This window comes from Myodes glareolus, chromosome 5 (genome assembly GCF_982192425.1).
Source record: "Myodes glareolus chromosome 5, mMyoGla1.1, whole genome shotgun sequence".
NCBI classification, from domain to species: Eukaryota; Metazoa; Chordata; class Mammalia; order Rodentia; family Cricetidae; genus Myodes; species Myodes glareolus.
In genome coordinates, this window is record NC_142030.1 from 30,561,661 (window position 1) to 30,585,794 (window position 24,134).

The following is a 24,134-nucleotide window of genomic DNA, read 5'->3' on the forward strand; positions in this document are numbered from 1 at the left end:
GAAAATGTCACTTAACTTTTTCAGAGCAACACAGAAAACAAGTTACCATATAGCTATCATAAGACCTTATCAGCAATTGATCAATGGATTCTACAACCAAAAGAGAGCGACAGATGGGCTGGGGAGACGACTCAATGGTTAAACTGCTTGTTGCCAAGCATGAAGACCTGAGCTCCATCCCTGGCAGTCATGTAAAATGTGGGTATAATAGTGTGTTCACGGGGTCTTTATTCTTATAGGGCATCATAAATCATATGAACAGACTATACAACAAATCTCAACAGAATCTGAAAACTTGGAATCATTAAATAGGCAATGAAACTAGAAATCAATATAAGATACTGTGGAAACTATATAAACACGTGGAAATTAAACAACTTGCTGTTAAATAACAAATGGGTCAAGAAAGAAATAAAAAAGGAAACAAGGCATCTGTGACCACTGGAGCCTTAGACCAGACTGCCCCTGGAGAGGTTAGTGTCTGGGTTCTGTGTTGGAGGGCTCTGCTCTCTAGCCTAGCATTGGGAGGCACATCCTGTGCCAGACCCAAACCCAACAAACCCCAGAGACCCCAGAGCAGATCCCCCACACATACAACAATCCCCCCACCACATCTGTAACCACTGGAGTCTTGGCACAGACTGCCGCTAGAGAGCAGCTGTGACTACCAAAGTCTTTGCCCTAACTTCCCCTGGAGACAGTCTTGCCCGGGACTATACCTGGAGGAGTCCCCAGAACCATATCAGTGTCCACTATAGGCATGGACCTGCCTGCACCCACAGGCCTCCCCTTCACCAACTGGGGGAAGAGGGCGCCCCTGGAGCACAGGCTCCACCTGCAGCTACTGGACCTGCAGGTGCTGGATGGGCAGGTGCTGGATCTGCAGGTGCTGGATGGGCAGGTGGCAGCGTAAGCACACATTCAACAAGTGAAGAGTAATGTGACGCCACCAGAACCTAGAGACCCCAGAAAGGAAGACCTCAACATCCTAACCCAAAAGGAACACAAGAAAATGACCTTAAGTGTAACTTTAGGAAGATGAAAGAGACCTTAAAGAGGAAATGAAAAATTCCCTGAAAGAAATGGAGAAATGTGGGACTACTTTATTACAAACTGCAACAAATTGGCACGCCAATGTGGGGCAATTACATCCACAAAAAACCTGAGAAAGCTTAGGAAGAAATTCTAGACACAAAAGAACAGGATTTTAGTGAATATAAAATATCTTGGAATAATGCTAGCCAAGGAAGTGAAAGACCTGTATGACAAGAATTTTAAGTCTTTGAAGAAAGAAATTAAAGAAGGTATCAGAAAATGGAAAGATCTCCTCCAATTCTCTTGGATAGGTAGGATCAACATAATAAAAATGGCAATCTACAGATTCAATGCAATCCCCATCAAAATCCCAACACATTTTTTCACAGACCTCGAAAGAACAATACTGAACTTCATATGGAAAAACAAAAAAAACAGGATAGCCAAATCAATCCTGCACAACAAAGGAACCTCCAGAGGCATCACCATCTCTCACATCAAGCTCTACTATAGAGCTACAGTAATGAAAACAGCTTAGTATTGGTATAAAAAGAGACAGGTGAACAAATGGAATCAAATCAAAGCCACACACATACAAACACCTGATTTTGGCAAAGAAGCTAAAATTATACAATGAAAAAAAAAGCATTTTCACATTTTCATCAAATGGTGTTGGCATAATTGGATGCAAATAGGTCCATATCTATCTCCATGCACAAAACTCAAGTCCAAATGGATCAAGGACCTCAACATAAACCCAGCCACACTGAACCTTATAGAAGAGAAAGTGGAAAGTAGTCTTCAGTGCATAGGCACAGGAAATCACTTCCTAAATATAACCCCCATAGCACAGACTCTGAGAGAAACAATTAATAAATGGGACTTCCTGAAACTGAGAAGCTTCTGTAAAGCAAAGGACACAGTCAATAAGATAAAATGGAAGCCTATGGAATGGGAAAAGGTCTTCACCAACCCCACATCAGATAAAGGACTGATCTCCAAAATATATAAAGAACTCAAGAAGCTAGAAATTAAAATAACAAATAATCAAATTTAAAAATGAGGTTTGGATCTAAACAGAGAATTCTCAACAGAAAAATCTCAAATGACTGAAAGACACTTAAGGAATTGCTCAACATTCTTAGCCATCAGGGAAATGCAAATCAAAATGTCTCTGAGATACCATCCTACACCAGTCAGAATAGCTAAGATCAAAAACACCAATGATAGCTTATGCTGGAGAGGATGTGGAGAAAGGGGAACACTCTTCCATTGCTGATGGGAGCGCAAAGTTGTACAGCCATGTTGGAAATCAATGGTGATTTCTCATAAAATTGGGAATCAGCCTTCCTCAAGACCCAGCAATACCACTCTTGGGCATATACCCGAAAGATGCACACTCATACCGCAAGGACATGTACTCAAATGTGTTCACAGCAGCATTATTCATAATACCCCAAACTTGGAAACAACCTAAATGCCCCTCAACCAAAGAATGGATAAGGACAATGTGGCACATTTACACAATGGAGTAATATTCAGCAGTAAAAAAAAATGACAGAAGGAGGGTGGAAGTGGAGAGGGGGAGGAAGAACATGAGCGAAAGAGATATCATGATTGGGGGAGCCAGTATGGGACTAGTGAGAAACCTGGCAGTAGGGAAATTCTCAAGAATCTACAAGAATGACCCCAGCTAAGACCCTTAAGGGTGCATGAACTGGCCTTCCCCTATAATCAGATTGATGACTCCCTTAATTGTCATCACGGGACCTTCAACCAGTAACTGATGGAAACAGATGCAGAAATCCACAGCTAAGTACTGGGCCAAGCGTCTGGAGATCAGTCCAAGAGAGAGAAGAGCAAAAATATGAGCAAAAGGGGTTGTGACCATAATGGGGACACCCCCAGAAACAGCTGACCTGAGCTAGTGAGAGCTCACTGACTCCGGATCCATAGTGGGGGAATCAGCATAAGACCAAGCTAGGTCCACTGAATATGGGTGACAGTTGTGTGGCTAGGGCAGTCTATGGGGACACTGGCAGTGGGACCAGGATTTATCACTAGTGCTTGAACTGCCTTTTTGGAGCCTGTCCTCTTTGGAGGGATACTTTACTCAAACTAGATATGGGGGATGGCCTCCGTCCTGCCTCAAAGTGATGTGAAAGACTTTGTTGACTCCCCTTGGGAAGCCTTAACCTCTCTGAGGAGTGAATGGGGGACTGAGACAGGGAGAAGGTGAAGGGAGCGGGAGGAGTGGAGGGAGTGCGAACTGGGATGGGTATGTAAAATGAGAATGATTTTTTTTTAAAAAATAAATTTAATAATTAAAAAAAGGAAACTTAAAAACTCGTCTTCTTCTAAGCCACTGAGATAGCTCAGTGTGTAAAGGCACGTGGTAGAGACAGAACTGACTCTTGTAGGTTGTTGTCTCATCTCCACACAAGTGCTATGGTAGGTGTACACACACATAGACACACACACACATGCACTTACACATGCGCACACATATGCATGCACACATCACGCACACACACAAGCACACATACATGCACACACAAACACGTGTACACACACGCACAGTTTTGCTCTATATCTCTGTCTTCATATAAACAGCTGCTTCAAACCATAGCTCAGCTGATCCTGATATTGTGTTCCTGTAGTCCTTGTATTTGAGAGGTGGGGGCAAAAGGATCATGCATTTAATCAGGCCCACCTGGCTACATAGTGAGTTCCAGATTAGCCTTTCAAAATAGTGAAACCCTGTCTACACCCACATCTGTGCTCGTTACATACACTTGAGTTAAGCTCACTTTTGTTTCATTTCTTGCATGAAACCTTCATCTTTAAAAACAATAGCAATTTTCTTCTGTGTTCACATCATACTTTGTTAATTTCTATTCTAATATTTATATCAACGTATCATAATTGTTATTTCTTTTGTTTTGGGTACAGTGTTTCTCTGTGTAGACCTGATTGTCCTGGAACTTGCTCTGTAGACCAGGCTGGCTTGAACTCGGAGATCCTCCTGCCTCTGCCTCCTGAGTGCTGGGATTAAAGTTGTCTTAATTGTTATTCCTACATCAAGATTTCATTGACAAACTTAAGCTCCTGAAGAAAGTATTTAGATATTGTTTATTTTTAATTTTACTGTAATACAAAAACTTTTTATAAGTGGGTGAGATGGCTTATCAAATCAAGGTGCCTGCCTTCAAGCCCAAGTGCCTGAGCTCCATCTCTGGGGCTTACACAATAGAAAGAGAGAACCAACTCCTCTGACTCCCACACGCCATGGCACATGCGCACATGCTCTTTCTAGAAATAAATAACTAAATCCCATCTTAAAATGTTTAACTAAAATTTTATTAACTCAACAGATGACTGAATGAACAATTAACATAATTATGAGGCAAATCAATGGCTTTACTAAAATGAAACTTTGAATAAGAAGTTCTATTTACATTATTTGAAGCATTATACCTAGAGCAAAGAGATCTTAATTAAAGAAAATTCAAAAAGTATTAAAAATAAACGGAATCATTAAAAATAGAGTTAGCATGCCTATTCATATTATAATTATTCAGGTCCTGTTTTGTAGCTATTTCTAGGAGACACAGTTTCACAGCATGGTATATGGTTTTCCGATCCTGACACTCTGGTAGCTAATGTCTGAGAAAGGGAGAAATAACCTTTTCAGGGTGAGACCCATATTAGTTATCCAGATAAAGGAAGTGATCAGTACTGAAACCATATACACACTAATCACAAAAAGGAGTCAGTGGGTTTTATTTGTGTGTGTGTGTGTGTGTGTGTGTGTGTGTGTGTGTTTGAGGGGGTGGGGACTGGAAGGAGGAAAAGGAAAGAGAGAATATGTAAATTTTTTTGTTGTTGTTACCAGGTTTCCTTGGATAGCCTTGGCTGTCCTGGAACTCTCTCTGTAGACCAGGCTGGCCTCAAACTCACAGAGATCCACCTGCCTCTTCCTCCTAGTGCTGGCACTAAAGGTACGTATGCCATACCTGGCTTAAAATGCATTTTTAAAAATAAGCACAGAACAAAATTAACAGTTGTCTGTAATGTCTGCAGCTGGTCAAGTGCAGAGAACAGCTGATAACGAGGTGCCCAGCAGCAATGGGTACATTTATGACGCCTTTTCTGCACCCTAGACTCAAGGACCATTGTTGACAGATGACTGGGAAAGACTGTAGAGCTAGACAGGACATCTGTTGTGAGGCTGTGTCTCCTAGAACCCACAGGGAAGCTATACCCAGGATACCACAACAATAAGACTGCTGAAACAAGGTCTGGAAAAGGATGACACCAATAGTTATGCTTGTGTGAAAAAGAAAAAAAACCTCAAGGTTTGAGGGCCCGCACCCATAGACAAAAAAATTACAAGAAACTAGGGCCTGAGCAGCTTGAGCGGTGGCTGAGCAGCTAAGAGTGCCTAACGCTCTAGCGCCAGAGGACCTGGGTTTGAGTCCCTTTGGCGCTCATAGCAATCGATCAGCGATCAATACGGAATCGCTATCGATCAATAATCAATAATCGATCAATAATCGGTGAAAAAAAATTTAAAAAAGCCGGGCGGTGGTGGCACACGCCTTTAATCCCAGCACTCGGGAGGCAGAGGCAGGCGGATCTCTGTGAGTTCGAGGCCAGCCTGGTCTACAAGAGCTAGTTCCAGAACAGGCTCCAAGGCTACATCGAAACCCTGTCTCAAAAAATCAAAAAAAAAAAAAAGAAAGAAAGAAACTAGGGACTGCTGAGTGAGGGTGCATTACTTTTCCCCAGGGATGAAGCCCCTAACTGGTTATCCAATACCTAGTGGTCAGTCCTGAAATCATATAATAACAAACAATATTAAATGGACTCGGTAGGTTATATTTATATATTTAGGTATACATATATATGTGCATATATATGTGTGTGTGTATACATGTGTGTTACACACATGTAACATATCTGTATGTGCCTAAATATATATATATAACAATAAGAAAGAAAAAGAGACCATGAATTTTAGAGGGTATGAAAGGTACATGGGAGGGGCTGGAGAAAGGAAAGGGGAGGGGGTAATAGTGTAATTATATTTTAATTAAAAATAAGAATGAAGGTGAAAAAACAGAACTACCACTTACCTCTGTGTACTCATCAAAAGTATGGTCTTCTCCCTGGAAAGTCTCTATCATTTTTGTTGCAGTCCCGTCAAGGAGCCAGTTATAGTTTTCAACTGAAAATCAACATTCCAATTAAAGTATGAATAACATTTTAATATAGAAAAATGTTTTTTGTATTATCATAGAACAGAGTAGCCTACTCAAGCATAATCTTAATAGGATGTTGACATATGTAGATTGCATTTAGAGAAATAAGAAGAGGAAAAGAATTTAGCGGCCATTATTTTGTATACTAACCCAAAATAGATAATAAAAATGCTTAAAGATTCAAGAGGCAAACCAAGTAAAATAGGTTTTGAAGCCAAAAAGACAAGTTTATTTATATTTAGTACATTGCAAAGAGAGTAATAGGACTGTCTGCCCAAACAAGTGTATCTTTACATTTTTATGTACTACAATGGTCGAAACTTTGAAAATGATTTAGAGGAATAGATAATGTCAGATAGCAGACAGTTTTAGGTAATAGCCTGTCAAAGGGCAACTATCAATCCTGTTATCAGAGACACTTTGCATTAAAAATAAACCTTGGGCTTTACAAAATTGTTCTTTTTTAAAAAAAATATTTTTATTGATTCTTTGGTAATTTCATACTCAGTTCCCAGTCCTTCCATGCCCACCCTCCCACCCTTGTGATTCCTCCCTCCACAAACCCTAAAAATTAAAATTTAAAAAATAAGAGAAAAAATAAGTTCAATGTGTGTTATCTATATATGCACTATAGCATGGCCAAAGTCACATGATTTCAGCCTTTTTTTTTTTGCTTATTACTCCAGCATCTCCAATTTTCTTTTTCCCTGCTCCATTAACATTTACCCCTCAAACCAGCCAATAAAGTGCAAATTTTTAGGTCTGATCCATGACTATCCATGATTCTGCTTATTTCTGGCTCTCTCATAACAGCACCAGAAAACAGATATCTGCCTAAATCCTAGCTAAAAACAGAATGATAAAAATCCCCTTCATATATACCATATGCATCATAATGTGCTTTTGCGCCTTCTAGGTTCTGATGCACTGCCATCTTCAGAGTATTGAGAGCCCACTGTAACACGTGCTCTGGAAGTTCTGTGTCAATATTCACTGGTGATGTCGTTCCTGACAGCCAAGATGGCACTGTTTGGACATTCTACCACAAATAAAAGCAAAATTGGATGTCATGCATATGTAGCTGAACTCATCTATGACATTCTCTTTAAATTTCTGTGGTTGAAGAAAAGGTAACTCAATGAAAAGTATTAATAGTGAATAATTTTTAATACAATATAAAAGCAAATTGGAGCTGAGCATGATGCACATCTGAGCCCCAAAAGTTTCTCTACGGAGGATTAAAGTGCTCTAGGACAGCCTGGGCTACAAATGACACCATGTCTCAAACTGTAAAACCTCAGAGATAAAACCAAACCACCTTAAGTTTAGTTAGTTTTTTATCATTTAACAGGTATCTATTACTACATCAAGGTGCCAATACTAAAAAGCAGTAGAAAGAAGAAATATGGGTTAGATCACGCTTTGGTTTCTGTTTATTTATTTGTTTTTGAGACAAGAGTATCTCTATACAGTCCTGGTTGTCCCAGAACTATCTTTGCAAACCAAACTGGCCTCTGACTCCAAAAGATCCGCCAGTCTCTGCCTCTAAAGTGCTGAGATTAAAGGCATGCACCACCATGACAGATTTTTCTTTTTAAGACATTTACAACTTAGTAGCAAGAAAACACATACAAAAGTATTAGTTCAGCTCATAGAAGAGAAAGTGGGAAGTACACTTGAACACATTGGCACATTTGGCTGTCCAACGTGGTAACTAACTCTACTTCAAAACCTGAGAGGGCTTAAAAAGGAGAGAGAGAGAATTTAACATAACTTTTTGCTGTTTGCTAGGGCATGCTATAGAGAGATTTCCTGATTCAGCAATAGCAGCAGAAAAAAAGCTGCACCATTTTAAAATGCGGCTTCCTGGGCTGTGCCGCCAGCTTGAACTCCGACTATAAGCATTTCAATGGCTTTTATGGGACTGGATGTTTGTGTGCCCTCTCAAGATCGGGAAGAAAGTACTCTGAGACCATGCCAATGGCTCAGTGCTCACTGCCTGCACCTGGGCAGATGGTAGAATCAGGCTAAGGCAGGCAGGAGAGCATGGCAGATTTCTGCCGCCATACAGAGAGATCTGCTCTAGTTGCTAGAGGCAAGCAAGCGCTCCTATCTAAGAGAGGCTTCCTGACTCAGCTTTAGCTGCAAAATCCTGCAGCTCTTTTAAGAGGTCCTGCTATGAAACACTTAAATAGTGTTGATGAAAAGCTGAATGCATGCTTTTCGGTTTTCAGCCGTAGCAGGACAAAAGCTGCACCGTTTTAAAATGCTGGCTTTCTGGGCCGTCCTGCCAGGGCAAACTCTTGACTCTTTCAGGCAGGCAGTCCGACTGAGTATGGTCTATGAGCAGAATGCTGCAGCTTGCTTGCTGGCAGGGACCTTGGAACACTGTAGAGTTGGAATGATAAAAATGGCTCTGGCGGCACCTCTGCCTTGAGGCTAGAAAGCTAAGGAATGGGCTGGATCTAGCCATCAAAGCCACGGCTTTCAACCTCTCCTTAAAGACTCATGTAGTCAGAAAAAGAGAGATATACAGTAAAGAGAGATTCAAAGAAAAAAAACCTCTAAATGGTTTACAGTGTGTTAAAAATATATGCAGGCTTGAAAAAAAGTTAAAGTTCTTAAAGTAAAGAAAGAGGGTAGTTAGGTGTAGTGGTACACACCTTTAATCCCAACACTTGGGAGGCAGAGGTAAATTGACCTCTGAGACTTCAAGTGGCAGAGGTAGATTGACCTCTGTGACTTCAAGGTGTGGTAGCACACACCTTTAATCCCAATGCCTGGGAGGCAGAGACAGACAGATCTCTGTAAATTCAAGGTATGGTAGCACACACCTTTAATCCCAGCACTTGGGAAGCAGAAGCAAATGGATCTCTGTGAGTTCAAGGATAGCCTGGTCTACAGAGTTATTCCAGGACAAAGATATACAGAGAACCTGTCTCAAAAAGTAAAAGTAAAAATAAAAGAAATAGAGGTTAAAATAAAGCCGCATAAAGATGGAAAATACACAGAGAATCTTGATACTGTATGTTATTATGCTCTCTTTGAATTGTTTGAATGCTGAGGAAGGAGCAACAGCTGCTAAAAGACTTTTGTTTATAAATGCTGTTGAACTAATCCAAGATAGATATTTTGAAAATACCTTGACTTCAGAATTTGGATCTAAGGTTATGATGCTTTGGAAAAGTTCTTCTTTTGTTTTCACAGAGGATGCGACCCTATGGATTGCTTCTATCCCAATATTGTATGATAGAACACGCCCTCCTGAAAGGTTGCTGTGAACACCCTCAAAAAATTACTTCATTCAACTGCCAACTGAGATGAACCTAGCACACAGGTTTTACCATGAAATACCTGATAAACAGCGCCCCTATACAGCAGGAAGAAGTTTGGAGAGAAATAACTACGTCCATATTCCCAGATATTGTTTATAAATGTTCTTTTACATTTAAAGGGGGATATGATATCGATATGAATAATTTGCATTGGTATAAATCTTGACTTATTGATATAAATTTTAGGTCAATTTTGTTATTTGGATATGTATTTCTGATCTTGATTAAGGTATTGTGATTGTATAGTTCATTTAAAAATGTAATGTATAATTAGGAAAAATAGGTTGTTAATGGATAATAATCAATAATAGTCAAGCTTGTAGCTGTGTTAGTTAGATTTTCCAGATATATAGATAGGCATTCTTCATATCTTTCAAAGACTACAGAATATGGCATTTTAAATATTTTAATAACTTAGGGCTTCTCATGACAATGAGACACGTTTGCTCCTGGCAGCAGCAATCTACTTCAAGAGAAATATGGTCATCGAAGAGGCTCCTTATGAAGTTTGTTAGCCATTTGGGCAAGAAACTGCTCTTGCCTGGACTGATGCATAAACTGGACACAAAGAATGCACAGAGAGAGAACTGCTAAACTTGCCTAAAGGTGAGATGGTCTTTCAGGGTTCCTGGTTCGTGAAAGAGTCTGCGAGACATTCTGCAGGACACAGCAGAAAGTGACTGAACTGCCTTTGAAATTTCCTGCTTCATGGAAATGTCTCTGGAAACTATGGGCCTATAGGCTGAAGATGGATGCCCCAATGGTACAAAAGAACTTTGGGTGACTGTCCAGGCAGTGAGATGTCTCTGTCATTTCTAGAGTTTTGGATGTTGCTTCCTTCTTGTTTACTTAGGTAATATAATATCCTTCTGGAGTCTTTGATGGAGTTGAAGAATGGTTAGTTATAGTTATAGTTTTCCTTAGTTATGATAAGAGATAAAATAGATATAAATATTGTAACTGTAATTCTTGCTTTATAACTGTCTTGTTATATGTAATCTTACTATGTTAAAGTGAAAGCCTTTCTTTTTTGTTTAACAGAAAAAGGGGAAATGACGTAGGTGGGTCTTCTGCCTGTGTGTTAATTTCATTGGTCAAATAAAGAGACTGCCTTGGCCTTTGATAGGACAGCAGCTTAGATAGGCAGAGTAGACAGAACAGAATGCTGGGAGAAAGAAGCAGAGTAAGGCAAAGGCTGAGAGCTACCCGCCATGAAGCTGCCAGGTCAGACATGCTGAATCTTTCCTGGTAAGCCACGACCTCGTGGTGACATACAGATTATTAGAAATGAATTGAGTCAAGATGTGAGAGTTAGCCAATACAAGGCTAGAACTAATGGACCAGGCAGTGCCTAAAAGAATGCAATTTGTGTGTTGTTATTTCGGGGCATAAGCTAGCCAGCCAGACGGGCGCTGGGCGGCAGGAACGCAGCCCACTGCTCCTTCTACAAGACCTCTTCCTAAATATAACCCCAGTATCACAGACACTGAAAGAAACAATTAATAAATGGAACTGCCTGAAACTGTAAAGCTTCTGTGAAGCAAAGGACACAGTCAACAAGACAAAACGACAGCCTACAGAATGGGAAAGATCTTTATGAACCCCACATCAGACAGAGGTCTGATCTCCAAAATATACAAAGAACTCAAAAAATTTGTCATCAAAAAACCAAATAATCTAATAAAAAATGGAGTATAGACCTAAACAGAGAACTCTCAACAGAGGAATCTAAAATGGCTGTAAGACACTTAAGGAAATGTTCAACATCCTTAGTCATCACAGAAATGCAAATCAAAACAACTCTGAGATTCCATCTTACACCTGTAAGAATGGCCAAGATGAAAAACACTGTGACAACTTATGCTGGAAAGGTTGTGGGGGAAAAGGGAACACTCCTGCATTGCTGTTGGGAATACAAGCCGGTCCAGCCCCTTTGGATGTCGGTGTGGCAATTTCTCAGAAAATTAGGAAACAACCTTCCTCAAGATCCAGCAATACCACTTTTGGGTATATATCCAAAGGATGCTCAACTGTGCCACAAGAACAAGTGCTCAACTATGTTCATAGCAGCTTTGTTTTTCATAGACAGAACCTGGACACAACCTAAATGCTAATCGATTGAAGAATGGATAAGGAAAATGTGGTACATTTACACAATGGAGTACTACACAGCAGAAAAAAATAATGACATCTTGAAATTTACAGGCAAATGAATGGAGCTAGAAAATATCATTTTGAGTGAGGTAACCCAGACCCAGAAAGACAATTATCACATATACTCACTCATAAGTAGTTTTTAAACATAAAGCAAAGAAAACCAGCCTACAAATCACAAGCCCAGAGAACCTAGACAACAAGACGACCCTAAGAGAGACATACATGGATCTAATCTCCATGAAAAGTAGAAAAAGATAAGATCTCCTCAGTAAATTGGGAGCATGGGGACCATGGGAGAGAGTAGGAGGGGAGGGGAGCAGAGAAAAATGTAGAGCTCAATAAAATCAATAAAAAAATAAATAAAAACATATTAGTTTAGAACAATAGGAAAAGGTAAGAAGGAGGAAAACATCTCTAAATAACAGAGTTTTCAAGGAAAAAAATTATAACTTAAAATAACTGGGAGGGGAATAAAATTATAATATTTTATGTTTATACAGAGTGCAGTAAGATTCAATTCAAATATTCTGAAGCAGAACAGTATGAGGACGCATGGTTGTTAAGGATGAGGTAATACCTGCAGAGTTTCAGATATTCGTTCTATCAGACCCAAAACGACATCTTCCAAATCTTGAAAGGTGGGATAAAATTCCATTTTATCTTCATCAAATGTCAATTCCATCTTAAATATTGGAAGCCTGTCTTGGTGTTTTGGATCAAAGAGTTTTACAAATTCTTCTACTGTTCTCCGTAAGAGATCCTTTAACTACATGATATCACAAATTAGTATTACTTCAGAATGTGTATACTCGATCTTTACCTTAAATGAATCATGCATAATTACATGATCTCCATAAACTTGCTTACTCCTGAAGTCATAACCATCCTTAATAAATGTCTAAACAATAAATAGAACAATATATGGAAAGCATTTTTTAATAGAGTAGCAGCACTCTAAACACGGCAGTGTAGAATTTCTGCATTTGCTAGTTTGTCTGTCCCTGGCACATAAAACATTTCAAAGAGCCAAACAATGTGGCGGTGCACAATCAATAAAAACCCAGAGACAGATATTGGGGTTCAACCTGAAGACCTGAAAAGCAAAGCAGCCAGCCACTGGATTTTACCTCTACCTCAGTCTAAAATAGTGATCCTGCCTCCAGGAATCTCAGAATGAGTCTGTGTCTGAGAGCTGTCTCCTCCCATTTTATAACCTTCTCTAGGTCTGGGATTAAAAGCATGCACCACTGGGATTAAAGTAAATCATGCACTGCCCGGTTTCTATGACAACTAGTGTGGCTACTGGGATTAAAGGTGTGTATCATTGAGGCCTGGTCTGTAAGGCTGGCCAGTGTGGCCGTTTTACTCTCTGAACTTCAGGCAAGTTTTATTTATTAAAATATAAATAAAATGTCACTGCAAATGTAGAAGACTGGGGATTAGAAGGTTTACACCTTACACATGAAGGCAGGAGCAATGGCCCAGATACTAAAGATACCTCCTATGGTCACAAGAGCCAATTGTTAAACAATCACAAATTTGAGGAGTTGTTAAACTTTTAGAATCTTGAATTCCACATGTTGAAAGTATTTATGCTGCAGAAATCAGTAAGCAGAAGAACTCCCGGTACTTTTCCCCCTGGAGAGTCAGGTTTCCATCACGGGCTTGGTGACGGCAGAAGTAGGACCATGGTGACCGAGGAATGTGTACATTTCTAAGCATGAAAGTACATTCTTTCTTCGGATCAACTCTTAGATATTTGGTCAAGAAGACATGCTCGGATCTGAACAATCTCCCAAACATGCTTCATCTTTGCTTAGCAAATAATCCTAGTCCTGAGGAGAGCGACAGCGAGGGGACAAGAGACTGCATACGCTCAGTACTGTGTTAGCTACGCTGCCATTCAGGATTGCACTGCATATGGACGAATCGTACCCTCTTAAACAAACAAGGTCGAGTTAATGACTTCTGTAGCTCTTCACCGAAAAGGAATGTTTTCATTCAAAATATTTTCTAGAGTTCTATGACGGAAGTAGTAAAAATGTACGGGCACCATAAAACAAAATTGTGTAAGGTTGATGTTCTTTGTGTGTTTACCACCTAAAGATGATTGGAAGCATCCTAAAGTCCACATTTCCTGGGAATCAGATGAAAAGTAACCATCTTGTAATTTAATAAATATATTTACTGGGCTAGTCTTTCTGCTAACACACTGCAGGAAAACTAGAGACAACTGGCTTACAGGCTTTCAGCACAGGTCAGGTGAACTCGCTGGCACACGCTGCTATGCTTTCTCGCTTTGTTTTTATTTCAGCATGAATGTGCTGAATTGTCTTGGAAATAGAATTCTCATGTTCTCATGTATGGCAGATGAACACCATCACTGAGCTATATTACCAGTCCCTTCCCCTTTTAGGCTGCTTCTGAACATTTTCTGATGCATTTTTAATTAAATTATAATAAAATATTTTCTTTATTTTTAAAATGCATTTGGGTAATATGTATGTGAATACAGGCATTTTGATGCCACGGTACATGTATGTGGCACGGGACTTTTGTGAAGATCATAGGACAACATTTTGGGAGTCATTTCTTTCCTTTCACCTCGCTGAGGCAGGGCCTCTCTCGTTTCTCCTGTTGCACTGACTAAGCCAGCTTCTGGGCTTGCATCTCTGCTGCAACTGCATCTCTACTCTACTGCTGTTTCTCCTGCCCATTGTAGGATTACAGATGCAGGCTGTTACATCCAGCGGTTTACACGGGCCCCAGAAATAGAACCTGGTTGTTGTATGGCCAGCTCTTTTACCCTCTGAGCCACTTCCCTGGCCTTATTTAATTTATTTTTAAAATTTTGTTTAGCACTGTGCTTTAATAAATTTTATTTAAAGTCCTGAATTTTAAGTTCTCACTCAAAAGGTACACATATAGCACATACAGCGGACGTGACACAAAGCACATCTACCTGGTTGGACATGAGTATAGAGACACAGTTGTAAAAGGAATCCGTTTTTTCAGGCTTAACGCCTTCTAGTGCCTCCTTCCTAGTAAAGAGATTTATAACCTTTGGGTACCATGTGTTCATTATCTTCTCTTCTGCTTTTTTGGCTTGAATTGATAGATCATTTCTCAGAGCTTCACAATCAATTGGGCCTCTAGCTCTACAGATGGACAAAGGAAAATAATTCAGACAAATGGCAGAGTGGCCTTCGATACAATTGTTGAAACAGATAAGATAAAATTTTAAGTTCTAAAATATAAAGAAAGGTTTTAGAGATTTATGAATCAGCTTTAAAGTTACACAATAAAATATTTCAGAAAAGGAGTCATTCAGCTTTTAAGTTTTAATCAATACATATAAAATTTTACCTAATTCCTGTTAAGTCCAGCAAAATTGTATCTGAAAATGTTGTATAACCAAGCTCCAACAAAGTTTTCATAGTTGGATGAACGATGTGCAAATTCGATAATATTTGGTTTCTTGCCTGCACAAAGCTAGAATGCCAAGGATTGGAATAATCCAGTCCTCTGGAAAAAGCAAAACACCACATTAAACATGACTGAAACAATATACCCTAAGCTTTGAGAAATAAATGTTAAAGTGAAAACACTGGGGATTGGGGGGAAAGAATTGCAGTCAAGAATGGAAGTCTTCTGAGTTGGCACACACAGTTTTGAAACTACATTATCTTCAGAGGAGAGAGATCATTTGCGGCTGAAACAGACTCCTGGCGCTAGCGCGTATGCCCGGTTAATGTATTCTTTGGCCTATCTCAGCTACACAGAATATGGAATTAAGAACAGTGCTAGGCTTATGGGAAAACCTATCTGGCATAATATATCAAAAATTACTCAAGGTTAAGTGGAGTTTTTGTGTATTGTTATTATTCCAAGTTTCATGTAGCTTAGGTTAACCTCAAACTCACTATGTAGCTGAGTCTGACTTTGAACTTCTGGGTCTCCTATCTCCATATACAGAGTCCCAGGATTACGGGTGTGAGCCACCTTACAATGCATATCAGGTTACTATTTTTCATATTGGTCCTCCTACTATTGTAAGTAGAATTAGATGATTAATGTAAAGAATAACTGGGGATTTTAAAAGAAAATACATTTGCACTTCATGACTACAGACTTGAATATAAGGTTAGTTCATTTTTAAACTGTGACCAAAGCCAGATGATAGGCTGCTTTTAAAAACAGTTTACTCACACAGGAGATTCAGGCAAAGGGCCCCCTTCATCTTCAAGCCATTTAACTTCAGGTTTCACAAGAACACTCTGTACTAAAATATACATATGTGTTAACATTTTCTGAATATCTTTCCAGGATCTATTCTCTAAGATTGTTTTTGTCTAAATCTCTAACTTGATACTGTAAGGTAGAATTACTGCACATTAAAATGAATACAAGAAAAAAATCCCTTTCTTTCATATAATCAAATTCTTAGCATTATTTTGGCCTTCCTTTGGAGGTGAATTCAGATATAGGAACACTTTTATTATTAATAATAATTATTATTACTATTATTATTTGATTGAAATTTACATACCAATCACAGTTCCCACTCCCTCCCCTCCTCCAGCTCCTTCCACCTCCCTCCTTCCCCCCATTCACTCCTCAGAGAGGGTAAGGCTTCCCATGGGAAGTCAACAAAGTCTAGCTCATCTCTTTGAGACAGGACCAAGGCCCTCCCCACTATACTAGGCTGAGCAAGGTATCCCTCAAAAGAGCCAACATAGGAACCCTTTAATTCTCAGTTCCTTGCATTCTGTCTGTTCAGAGATCACTGGCCATTCTAAGACCACTACCAGGGACTGTGGAGAAAGGGAGTTAGGAAGATGTTGGCAAAATGTTAGAGAATTTCAGTTAGCTAGGAGGAATAGGTTAAAGTGATCTATTGTACAACAATATGAAGATAGTGAAAATGATACTCTGTTTATAAATACTTAACTACTTTCAATCATTTCCAGCACGTGCGTGCAATAGTACATTTCAGTTGGTTCACCTTAGACCTTCACAATGCCTACATTATTTTTGAAGCAAACTGTACGTGATAAACAGATAAAATTTTGAGAATTAAAGAAGAAAAGGCAGAGTCTAGCATGGTGGCTCGAGAGACTGAGGCAAGAGGATTGCCATAAGCTTCAGAGGCCAGCCTGGGCTGCAAAGTGGTACTCTGTCTAAAAAGCAACAACAACAATATGCTGATAAAAATCACAAAGATTAAAATACACTGATACTTTCTAACAATCATAAAAATAGGATAGCTAAGACTATAGTGAAAAAATAAAAAACCAAATAGCAATAAATAGTAGCTAATAAATACAAAAGTTACCCTTAAATTTAAAATCTTTGATTGGCCTGTAGTCTCAGAATATAGCTACCGGTAGAAATCACAGTGAAGAAATACAGGCATTTTGAATAGATAGAATCCAATATTCACTTTACAAGTATTTTGTCTTATTTTGCTTTTTTGAGACAAGATCTCATATACCTCGGGCTGGTCTCAAACTCACTATGAGTTGAGGGTGGGCCTGGGACTCGTCACCCTCCCACTTCCCCCTCAAGCACTGGTGTTACAGATGTATGCAAACACCCTGCTTTGTTCTGCTTCTGATTCGTGAGACAGAGGTAGAAGAAGTTTGGGCCATGTCAAACGTTACTTACCCAGATATCTCTTCATGCTTTTTTCAAAATCATTCGACACCTCATTTACGAGGCTTCCAAGCAGTTCTTCTCTCTTTTTCCCCTCCTTTAAGTGCTCAGGGATCAGCATTAACATGTGGTCCAGCCATTCTGACTGAATAGGCACTATAGGACTACTCTCTACACATTGCTTCATAAAAATGTAGTTTAACTTGGGAACATTAAAAGAACAAGCCAAATGGGTCAGAATGATAAAGTACTTCTGTGGAGCTCCTCAATTCTATTTTCTAAGACAGTATTTTCTTCAGAATGAAAAATATTCTAAAAGTCATACATGTATCTCCACCAGCACCACCACCACAACCAGCAGCACCAGCACCAGCACCACCCCACACCATACTACACCACAGTATAAATAAATGTAATGGATTTTTTAAAAAAAATTAGAGAAACTAAACCAAAACCATGACTAATAAAAGGAGGTTGTTTCACAGTAGTCTCAGTTCATATGAATTTCATATTCATATCTTCAGTCCTTTATTCCAAAAGAAAATCTTCATGGACTTAGAAAATGTACAGCCCCATCTGTAAATATGCTTTATAATTTCCTCTTGTATGTAACCAGCTCCAAAACTTTCTGGATCCTTTACCAGTAAATAAATGTTGCATGTTTGCATGTTTCTACCTGTCATTTCACAGTCCCATGTTGCTGCTCATGCTGTCAGTGGCTGCCCAAAATCTCTAGTACCTAGTACATAGGTAGTATATAGTAACTCTCAACAAGGACTTATTAAGCGAAAAATAAACATTATATCAATATTAGGATAATCAGTTATACTATTTTTACAAGAGAGATGCATTTTTCTATAATTGATATTTTAAATGTTGTTCAATAGTTTGGGATAAGAACTAAAATATTTATATAGATAATCTTATACAGATAATCCTCAAATAATGGGTGGTAACACAAATACAAGTCTTGAAAACCTCATTTGTGGTCCACAACATGCTTGCCCCATTGGGTGTAGAACTATAAATCTGTCTACGGAAGTCTTTCTTGGAGGAGGCTTGGTGGGTGGTCTTAGAGGAATACTTTGTAATAATTATTTTAAACATTTTCAGAACATTTTCAAAACAAGAAAAATCCACTCACTCCTTTTTTTTTAATTTCACTGGTCATCTGTGAAAAACAAAGCAAAAGACAAACAAGGAATAAGTTTAAAAACCTTAAATATAACTGTTCTTTTTAAAAAAATGTGTTCTGTTGAGATTCGCTTAAGAAATGAAACAGTACAGGGTGGTTTTAAGGAAAGAACTCACAGTCGGAGGGAAGTCTGGCTCTGGTAATGGAGGTATTCTTTTATCCAGGGTTTTGTCTAGATTTTTTTTTGCTCCAGAAATTCTGAAAATTATGGTTAGAAAAATACATGATAAAATGTGAATTAATTACTAAAATACTTCAAGTTGAACATTTTAGCTATCTATACTAATACTAAACAAAGAAATTTCAAGAGATTTTTTAGACTCCATTTTCATTTCCTTTTGCTTTTTCTAAGGAGGGGGACACTGAAGATAATCTCACCCAGGCTGGTTTTGGACTTCCTGTGTAGCTGGGGGTGCTCTTCTATTTATGGCAATACTACTGCCTCAGTTTCTCAGAGTGTGGAAATTACAGGCATGAGCCATCATATCTGCCTCTGAAAGAACTCTTTTTCTTTTCTTAATATTTTTATCTATTCTTCTCTCATACAATACATCTCCAGCACAGCTCTGTCCATGCATGACTTTTTAAAATTTTTATTTTTTGCTTATTTTTGAAATTATAATTTAATTACATTTGTCCATTCCCTTTCCTTTGTCCAAAGCCTTTGCTGTACTCACTCCTACTCTCCTTCAAATCAATGTCCTTTTTTTTTCAACTAATTGTTATTACACACATACATGAATTTTCATTACTGAAGTCTCAACTGAAATTTTACTTATTTAGAAAGACCTTGAAACACTATGACTACATTAATCTCATAACGCTATTTTCACACGTCTCCAAGAGAATGGCTTTGACATAACTTTTTTTTAAGAGAAACAAACTCTAGAGGCGATATCTACCAGCGATATCTTAAATTTTAAATTATTCAAAAATACTGTAACACTAAAAATAAAATAATTTTCAATTTTAACTTACTGATAGTTTTAAAATGAATTCTAATATAGACTAGGCCACGTCTGTTAAAAAGCCAACATGTCAGAGAAAACTTCCTCACTCCCTGTGTTAAGAAACACCTCTTGAAGGCTTCACAAAGCCTCCCTCTGTCTTTCAGCTGACATGCCAAGAAGAACAAACTCCCACATGAGCAGGGGCCATGCCGAGCAGGCACCAGAAATACTTAGGAGGCCATAGCCATGATGTTGGCATCCGAGAAGTTGAAGCAAATTAATATTTAACTCCAGCCTTTTTTGTAAGTAAATACATGGAAATTCTGCTTCCATTATTATTAGTGTAGTACTATAGTTGGGAAACTTTGAGACAGTATATTTTATCAAGCAGCAAATAAGAGTGGTACAGACCTGTAAGACCCTGTCTTGAAAAGCCAAAACAAAACAAAACACTGTCTTGCGTCCATACAGTTCTGTAAGTAGCACCCCCTTCCACCTGCTGTTTATTAAAATATTTCTAATAATTTCCTGTTATATTCCTGTTTGGAACAGCTTCTCCTTCCCCCCTTTTCTCCCTCTCTCCCTCCCTCCCTCCTCTCCTTTTCCTTTCTTCTTCTAGCCCTAGCTGATCTGGACCTTGATATATAAACAGACTGGTCTTGAAGCCACCTGCCTCTGGCCCTCAAGTGCTAGGATTAAAGGCATGCATCACCACACCTGGCTTACTTAGAACATTTTAATGGCATCCACTGATCTAAAACTACATCTTGAATTCCTTGTTATGGCCTATGAAGCTCTGAACAAGCTGCTCCAATCTCCTCTTCACCTTCTACCAGTCTTCCCTAGGCTTATGGTACCTTCATGATATTGGCTGTTGTCAACCGCTATGTACACTAAAAGCATTCATATTTCGTGGCTTTTGCGCTTGCTATCCCCATCCCCTGATTGAGTTTCTCCTAATCTGTTTAAGTGGAAGGTTAGCTTCCATTCCTTAGCTCTCTACTTAAATATTGCTCCCACGACTTTTTCCTGTGGTGCTCCTGGGATAATGTTTCTATTATATTATCTTACTATCTATCTTTATTCATACAGGGGCCCAGTATATAACCCAAGCTGGCCTTGAACTTGCAATCCTCCCGCCTCAGCTTTCTCAGTACTGAGATTATAGGCATGGATTACCACATTCTTTCTCTATCTTGCTTATTCAAAGGACCCATCATCTAAAGCAGTAGTTCTCAATCTTCCTGCTGAGATCCTTTAATACAGTTCCTCGTGTTGTGGTGACCCCAACCATAAAATTATTTTTATTGCTACCTCATAACTTTAATTTTTCTATTGTCATGAATAGTAATGTAAACATCTGTGTTTTCCAATGGTATTAGGCAGTCCCTGTAAGAGTCATTCGACCCTTGAGGGGGATGTGACCACAAGTTGACAAAAACTGATCTAAAGGGTAATATAGTGTGCTTTTCACATGTTTACTGTCTTATCCTGCTGGCAACCAAACTTGTGTTAAACACAGTCCTTTCTTACTGTTTTTTATGATCTTCCTAGTAACAGGCACAGCGTACGAGTAATTAATAATGTCACATAAAGTGATATAAATCTGTAGAGAGGATTAAAGCAATGTGGAAGGGATTCAAACACTTTCTAGACATGGTAATCAATAAATTAAACCTTAATTGCAAAGCATATCTTTATTTATTATGTATTTAAATAACATTTTTTTTCATTTTTTTTACATACCAACCAGTTTTCTTCCCCCTCTGACCTTCCTATCCTCTCCCCTTTCCTATTTACCTCCCTCCCCATCCACTCCTCCTCCACCTCTATTCAGAAAGAGACAGGCCTCCCATGGGTTTGCATAAGACACAAAACATATCTTTAAACTGATAAAAATATAATATATCCATGGAACTGTGAGTAGTTCATGGCAATGAGAAACCATAACTCTCTGCTGAGTACCATCCTGAGGCATCCCTTCTAAGTTCCTACAATATCAAGGAGAGTCTTCAGAATGAACCGGGCAAGAGGCTAGTGAGAGGGCTCAGCGCTTCAGAGCTCTTCTGCTCCTCCAGAGGACCAGCGTTTGGTTCCCAGCACCCATGCTGAGCACAACTGCCAGGTGATAGGATGTCCTCCTACGGTCTCTGAGGGATCTTGCGCGCACACACACACACACACACAATGAAATGTGTAAAAGAATGAAGAGGGCAAAAGGTCTCTAACAGCATACACAATAGTATTCTTCGTAAATTTAGGTTTAAAAATGAGTAAGTGAAGGATAGGCTTATAAAAATATAAGCCTAAAGATGATATAGGATTCCATGCCTGTTTAACTATAATGTGTAACTACCAAAATTTAAATGATTATTTTTGACAATATGACCATCAAACAATGTGGCAGTAAAATTTAAGTCAGCTGCAAAACTACTTTTAAAAGAAGTTAACCAAGAAAGGAAAGTCCTGATTCTTTTTCTGAAATCAGTAATGTTATGACATAACAGTAACAAAATACTTGACCCATAGAAATAGACGACTCGGGACAAAACTTCAACTGTGTGAGCAAATTATTTTTCTGTTCCTTAGTTCACTCATTTAAAAATACAGATAAATGAGCTGGATAAATGGCTCAGGACCCAGATTCAATTTCCAGCACCCACAGAGCAGCACATAACACTAGCTCCAGGGGATCTGACCCCTCTTCTGACTTCCCTGGGCTCTAGCATACATGTGGTAAACATACATAAACTTGGGCACATACACATACATATAAAATAAATATTTTAAAAATAAGATTTAAAGACTATTTTACCAATAACATACACCTCATCGAGGGGCTGTGAGAAGCACAGAGAAGGCGATTTGGACAAGCGAGCACTTTACAAAATTGGCTATTATTATGACTGATTCTCGATTGTTTTTCTAAATAATTTGAATTTTCATCCTTATTTTATCCATGGACAACCTATATAGTTTTTAAAATTTTTTATGAGTTATTAACATTAATCATTAATTCCAAGTAATAATAATTTACTAATATGCAACTTACACTAACTGGTTAATTTTCTTCTGCTGCTCCTTAGACCTTCTGTAATTTAGCAGCTCACTTTGTTTGGGTGTGTCAACACCTATGTCTTTGGGAGGACGGACAATAGGGGGCAACTTCAAGTTCAAAGCCTCCTTTTCTGTTGCAATGGCTTTTTTTTTTGAATCTGACATCTTGGTCTCCTAAGGATTAAAATACTCTATACCCTGAAAAGAAAAAGGTCATACAGACATAATTGCATGAGATCAAGCCTCAATATATTCAGTGTATCTTACACATCGATAGCATAAATGAAATTCCATACCTTCTCGATTAACTTGCCAAGTATAGTAGTGGTTAAAGAATGACAGTTGAGATGAGTGGACAGGGGTTCTAAACATAGCTCTACTGGTCACTTCCTATGAAGAAACAAAACCAGATATTTGTTCCTTACGATTGAAAACTAAGGAACTGAATTAAGTGCGCTCTGAATAGCCTTTCAACTCTGAAACCTAGGGTTTGTTGTTTCCCCTAGAGGCAAACCACAACAAAATCTAGTTGTTAAGAGAGAACGCCCCTCCCCCAAGCTGGTATTTAATATCATTAACATTTTTCAAAACATTATTGAATCAGTCTGGCTAACATCATAGAAAGTGATACTATGATTGACAAAAATAGTCATATTTAATGCAAAGCAAATGTAAAACATATAAACACATGTTAACACATAACACATGTTATGGTATCAACTACACTTTCTCCCAAAGCCCCAAGGATTTGGAGATTTTTCTGCAGGCACCCAACTAACAGATCTCAGAGGGATAGGAGAAGAAATACAAAGGACTGGTACCTATTTAACCGTCTTATTCATCCTGTAGAGACAGACTTAGGAGATTTTCCCTCTGGTGAAAGGAACAAGGATAAGAAAGGCTGAAACCTCCAGCAAGTATCCAGTGGAGGGCGTAGACAATCCAGTAGAAACAATTTAGTCACCAAGGAAACTGTCCTGGCTGCCCGGAAGGGCTGCAGGTTGTTGGAAGGGGCAGTTACTGAACTAGGACAGATTTAAGATTAACGGTCACACAATTTTCCACTCAACTGAATGGAGGGCAACTTGTTTTTCTTGTTGCTGCTGCTGTTTAACTGCCTTCCCTTGGAAGGAGTCCAGGAAAAGGAATTTTCAAATTGTAGAGAATGGCATGAGCAGATTCACTGGAAGACACAGATTTATGTAACTATTCCAAGTAAGGAATGAAGCCTACAAGTATTCTCATAGTGACTTTCTGTATCTATGTAGCTAATGCTCAATATAATTTATCTTGTTTTTATATTTCCTATTTATTTAGACAACACCTTCAAAAATCAAACAGGTTAAGGTGCAAACTTTGCAGCTATGCTTGAGGAAGGGATGTTGTGATTTGAAACTCCTGTGTACAGTCCAGGAAGACTGGTGGAGCATTTTCACAGTTAGCATACCAAACAATGGGTTTCACGATGAGATGTCAATACATATTT

General features: G+C 38.7%; 1 protein-coding gene across 1 annotated transcript in view; it reads right to left on the reverse strand.

The window, feature by feature from the left end:
• Positions 1-23,759, reverse strand: part of Dnah12 (dynein axonemal heavy chain 12) — a 162,664-nt gene extending 138,905 nt beyond the window's left edge. The window contains 12 exon segments of the mRNA XM_087906207.1: positions 6,174-6,265; positions 7,182-7,338; positions 12,369-12,557; positions 14,754-14,949; positions 15,158-15,316; positions 16,001-16,073; positions 17,459-17,648; positions 18,591-18,617; positions 18,758-18,839; positions 22,644-22,846; positions 22,945-23,038; positions 23,470-23,759. Of these exon segments, the coding sequence (XP_087762333.1) occupies positions 6,174-6,265; positions 7,182-7,338; positions 12,369-12,557; positions 14,754-14,949; positions 15,158-15,316; positions 16,001-16,073; positions 17,459-17,648; positions 18,591-18,617; positions 18,758-18,839; positions 22,644-22,813 (1,335 nt within the window). The 5' untranslated portion in view covers positions 22,814-22,846; positions 22,945-23,038; positions 23,470-23,759.
• Between the last annotated feature and the right edge of the window lie 375 nt (positions 23,760-24,134).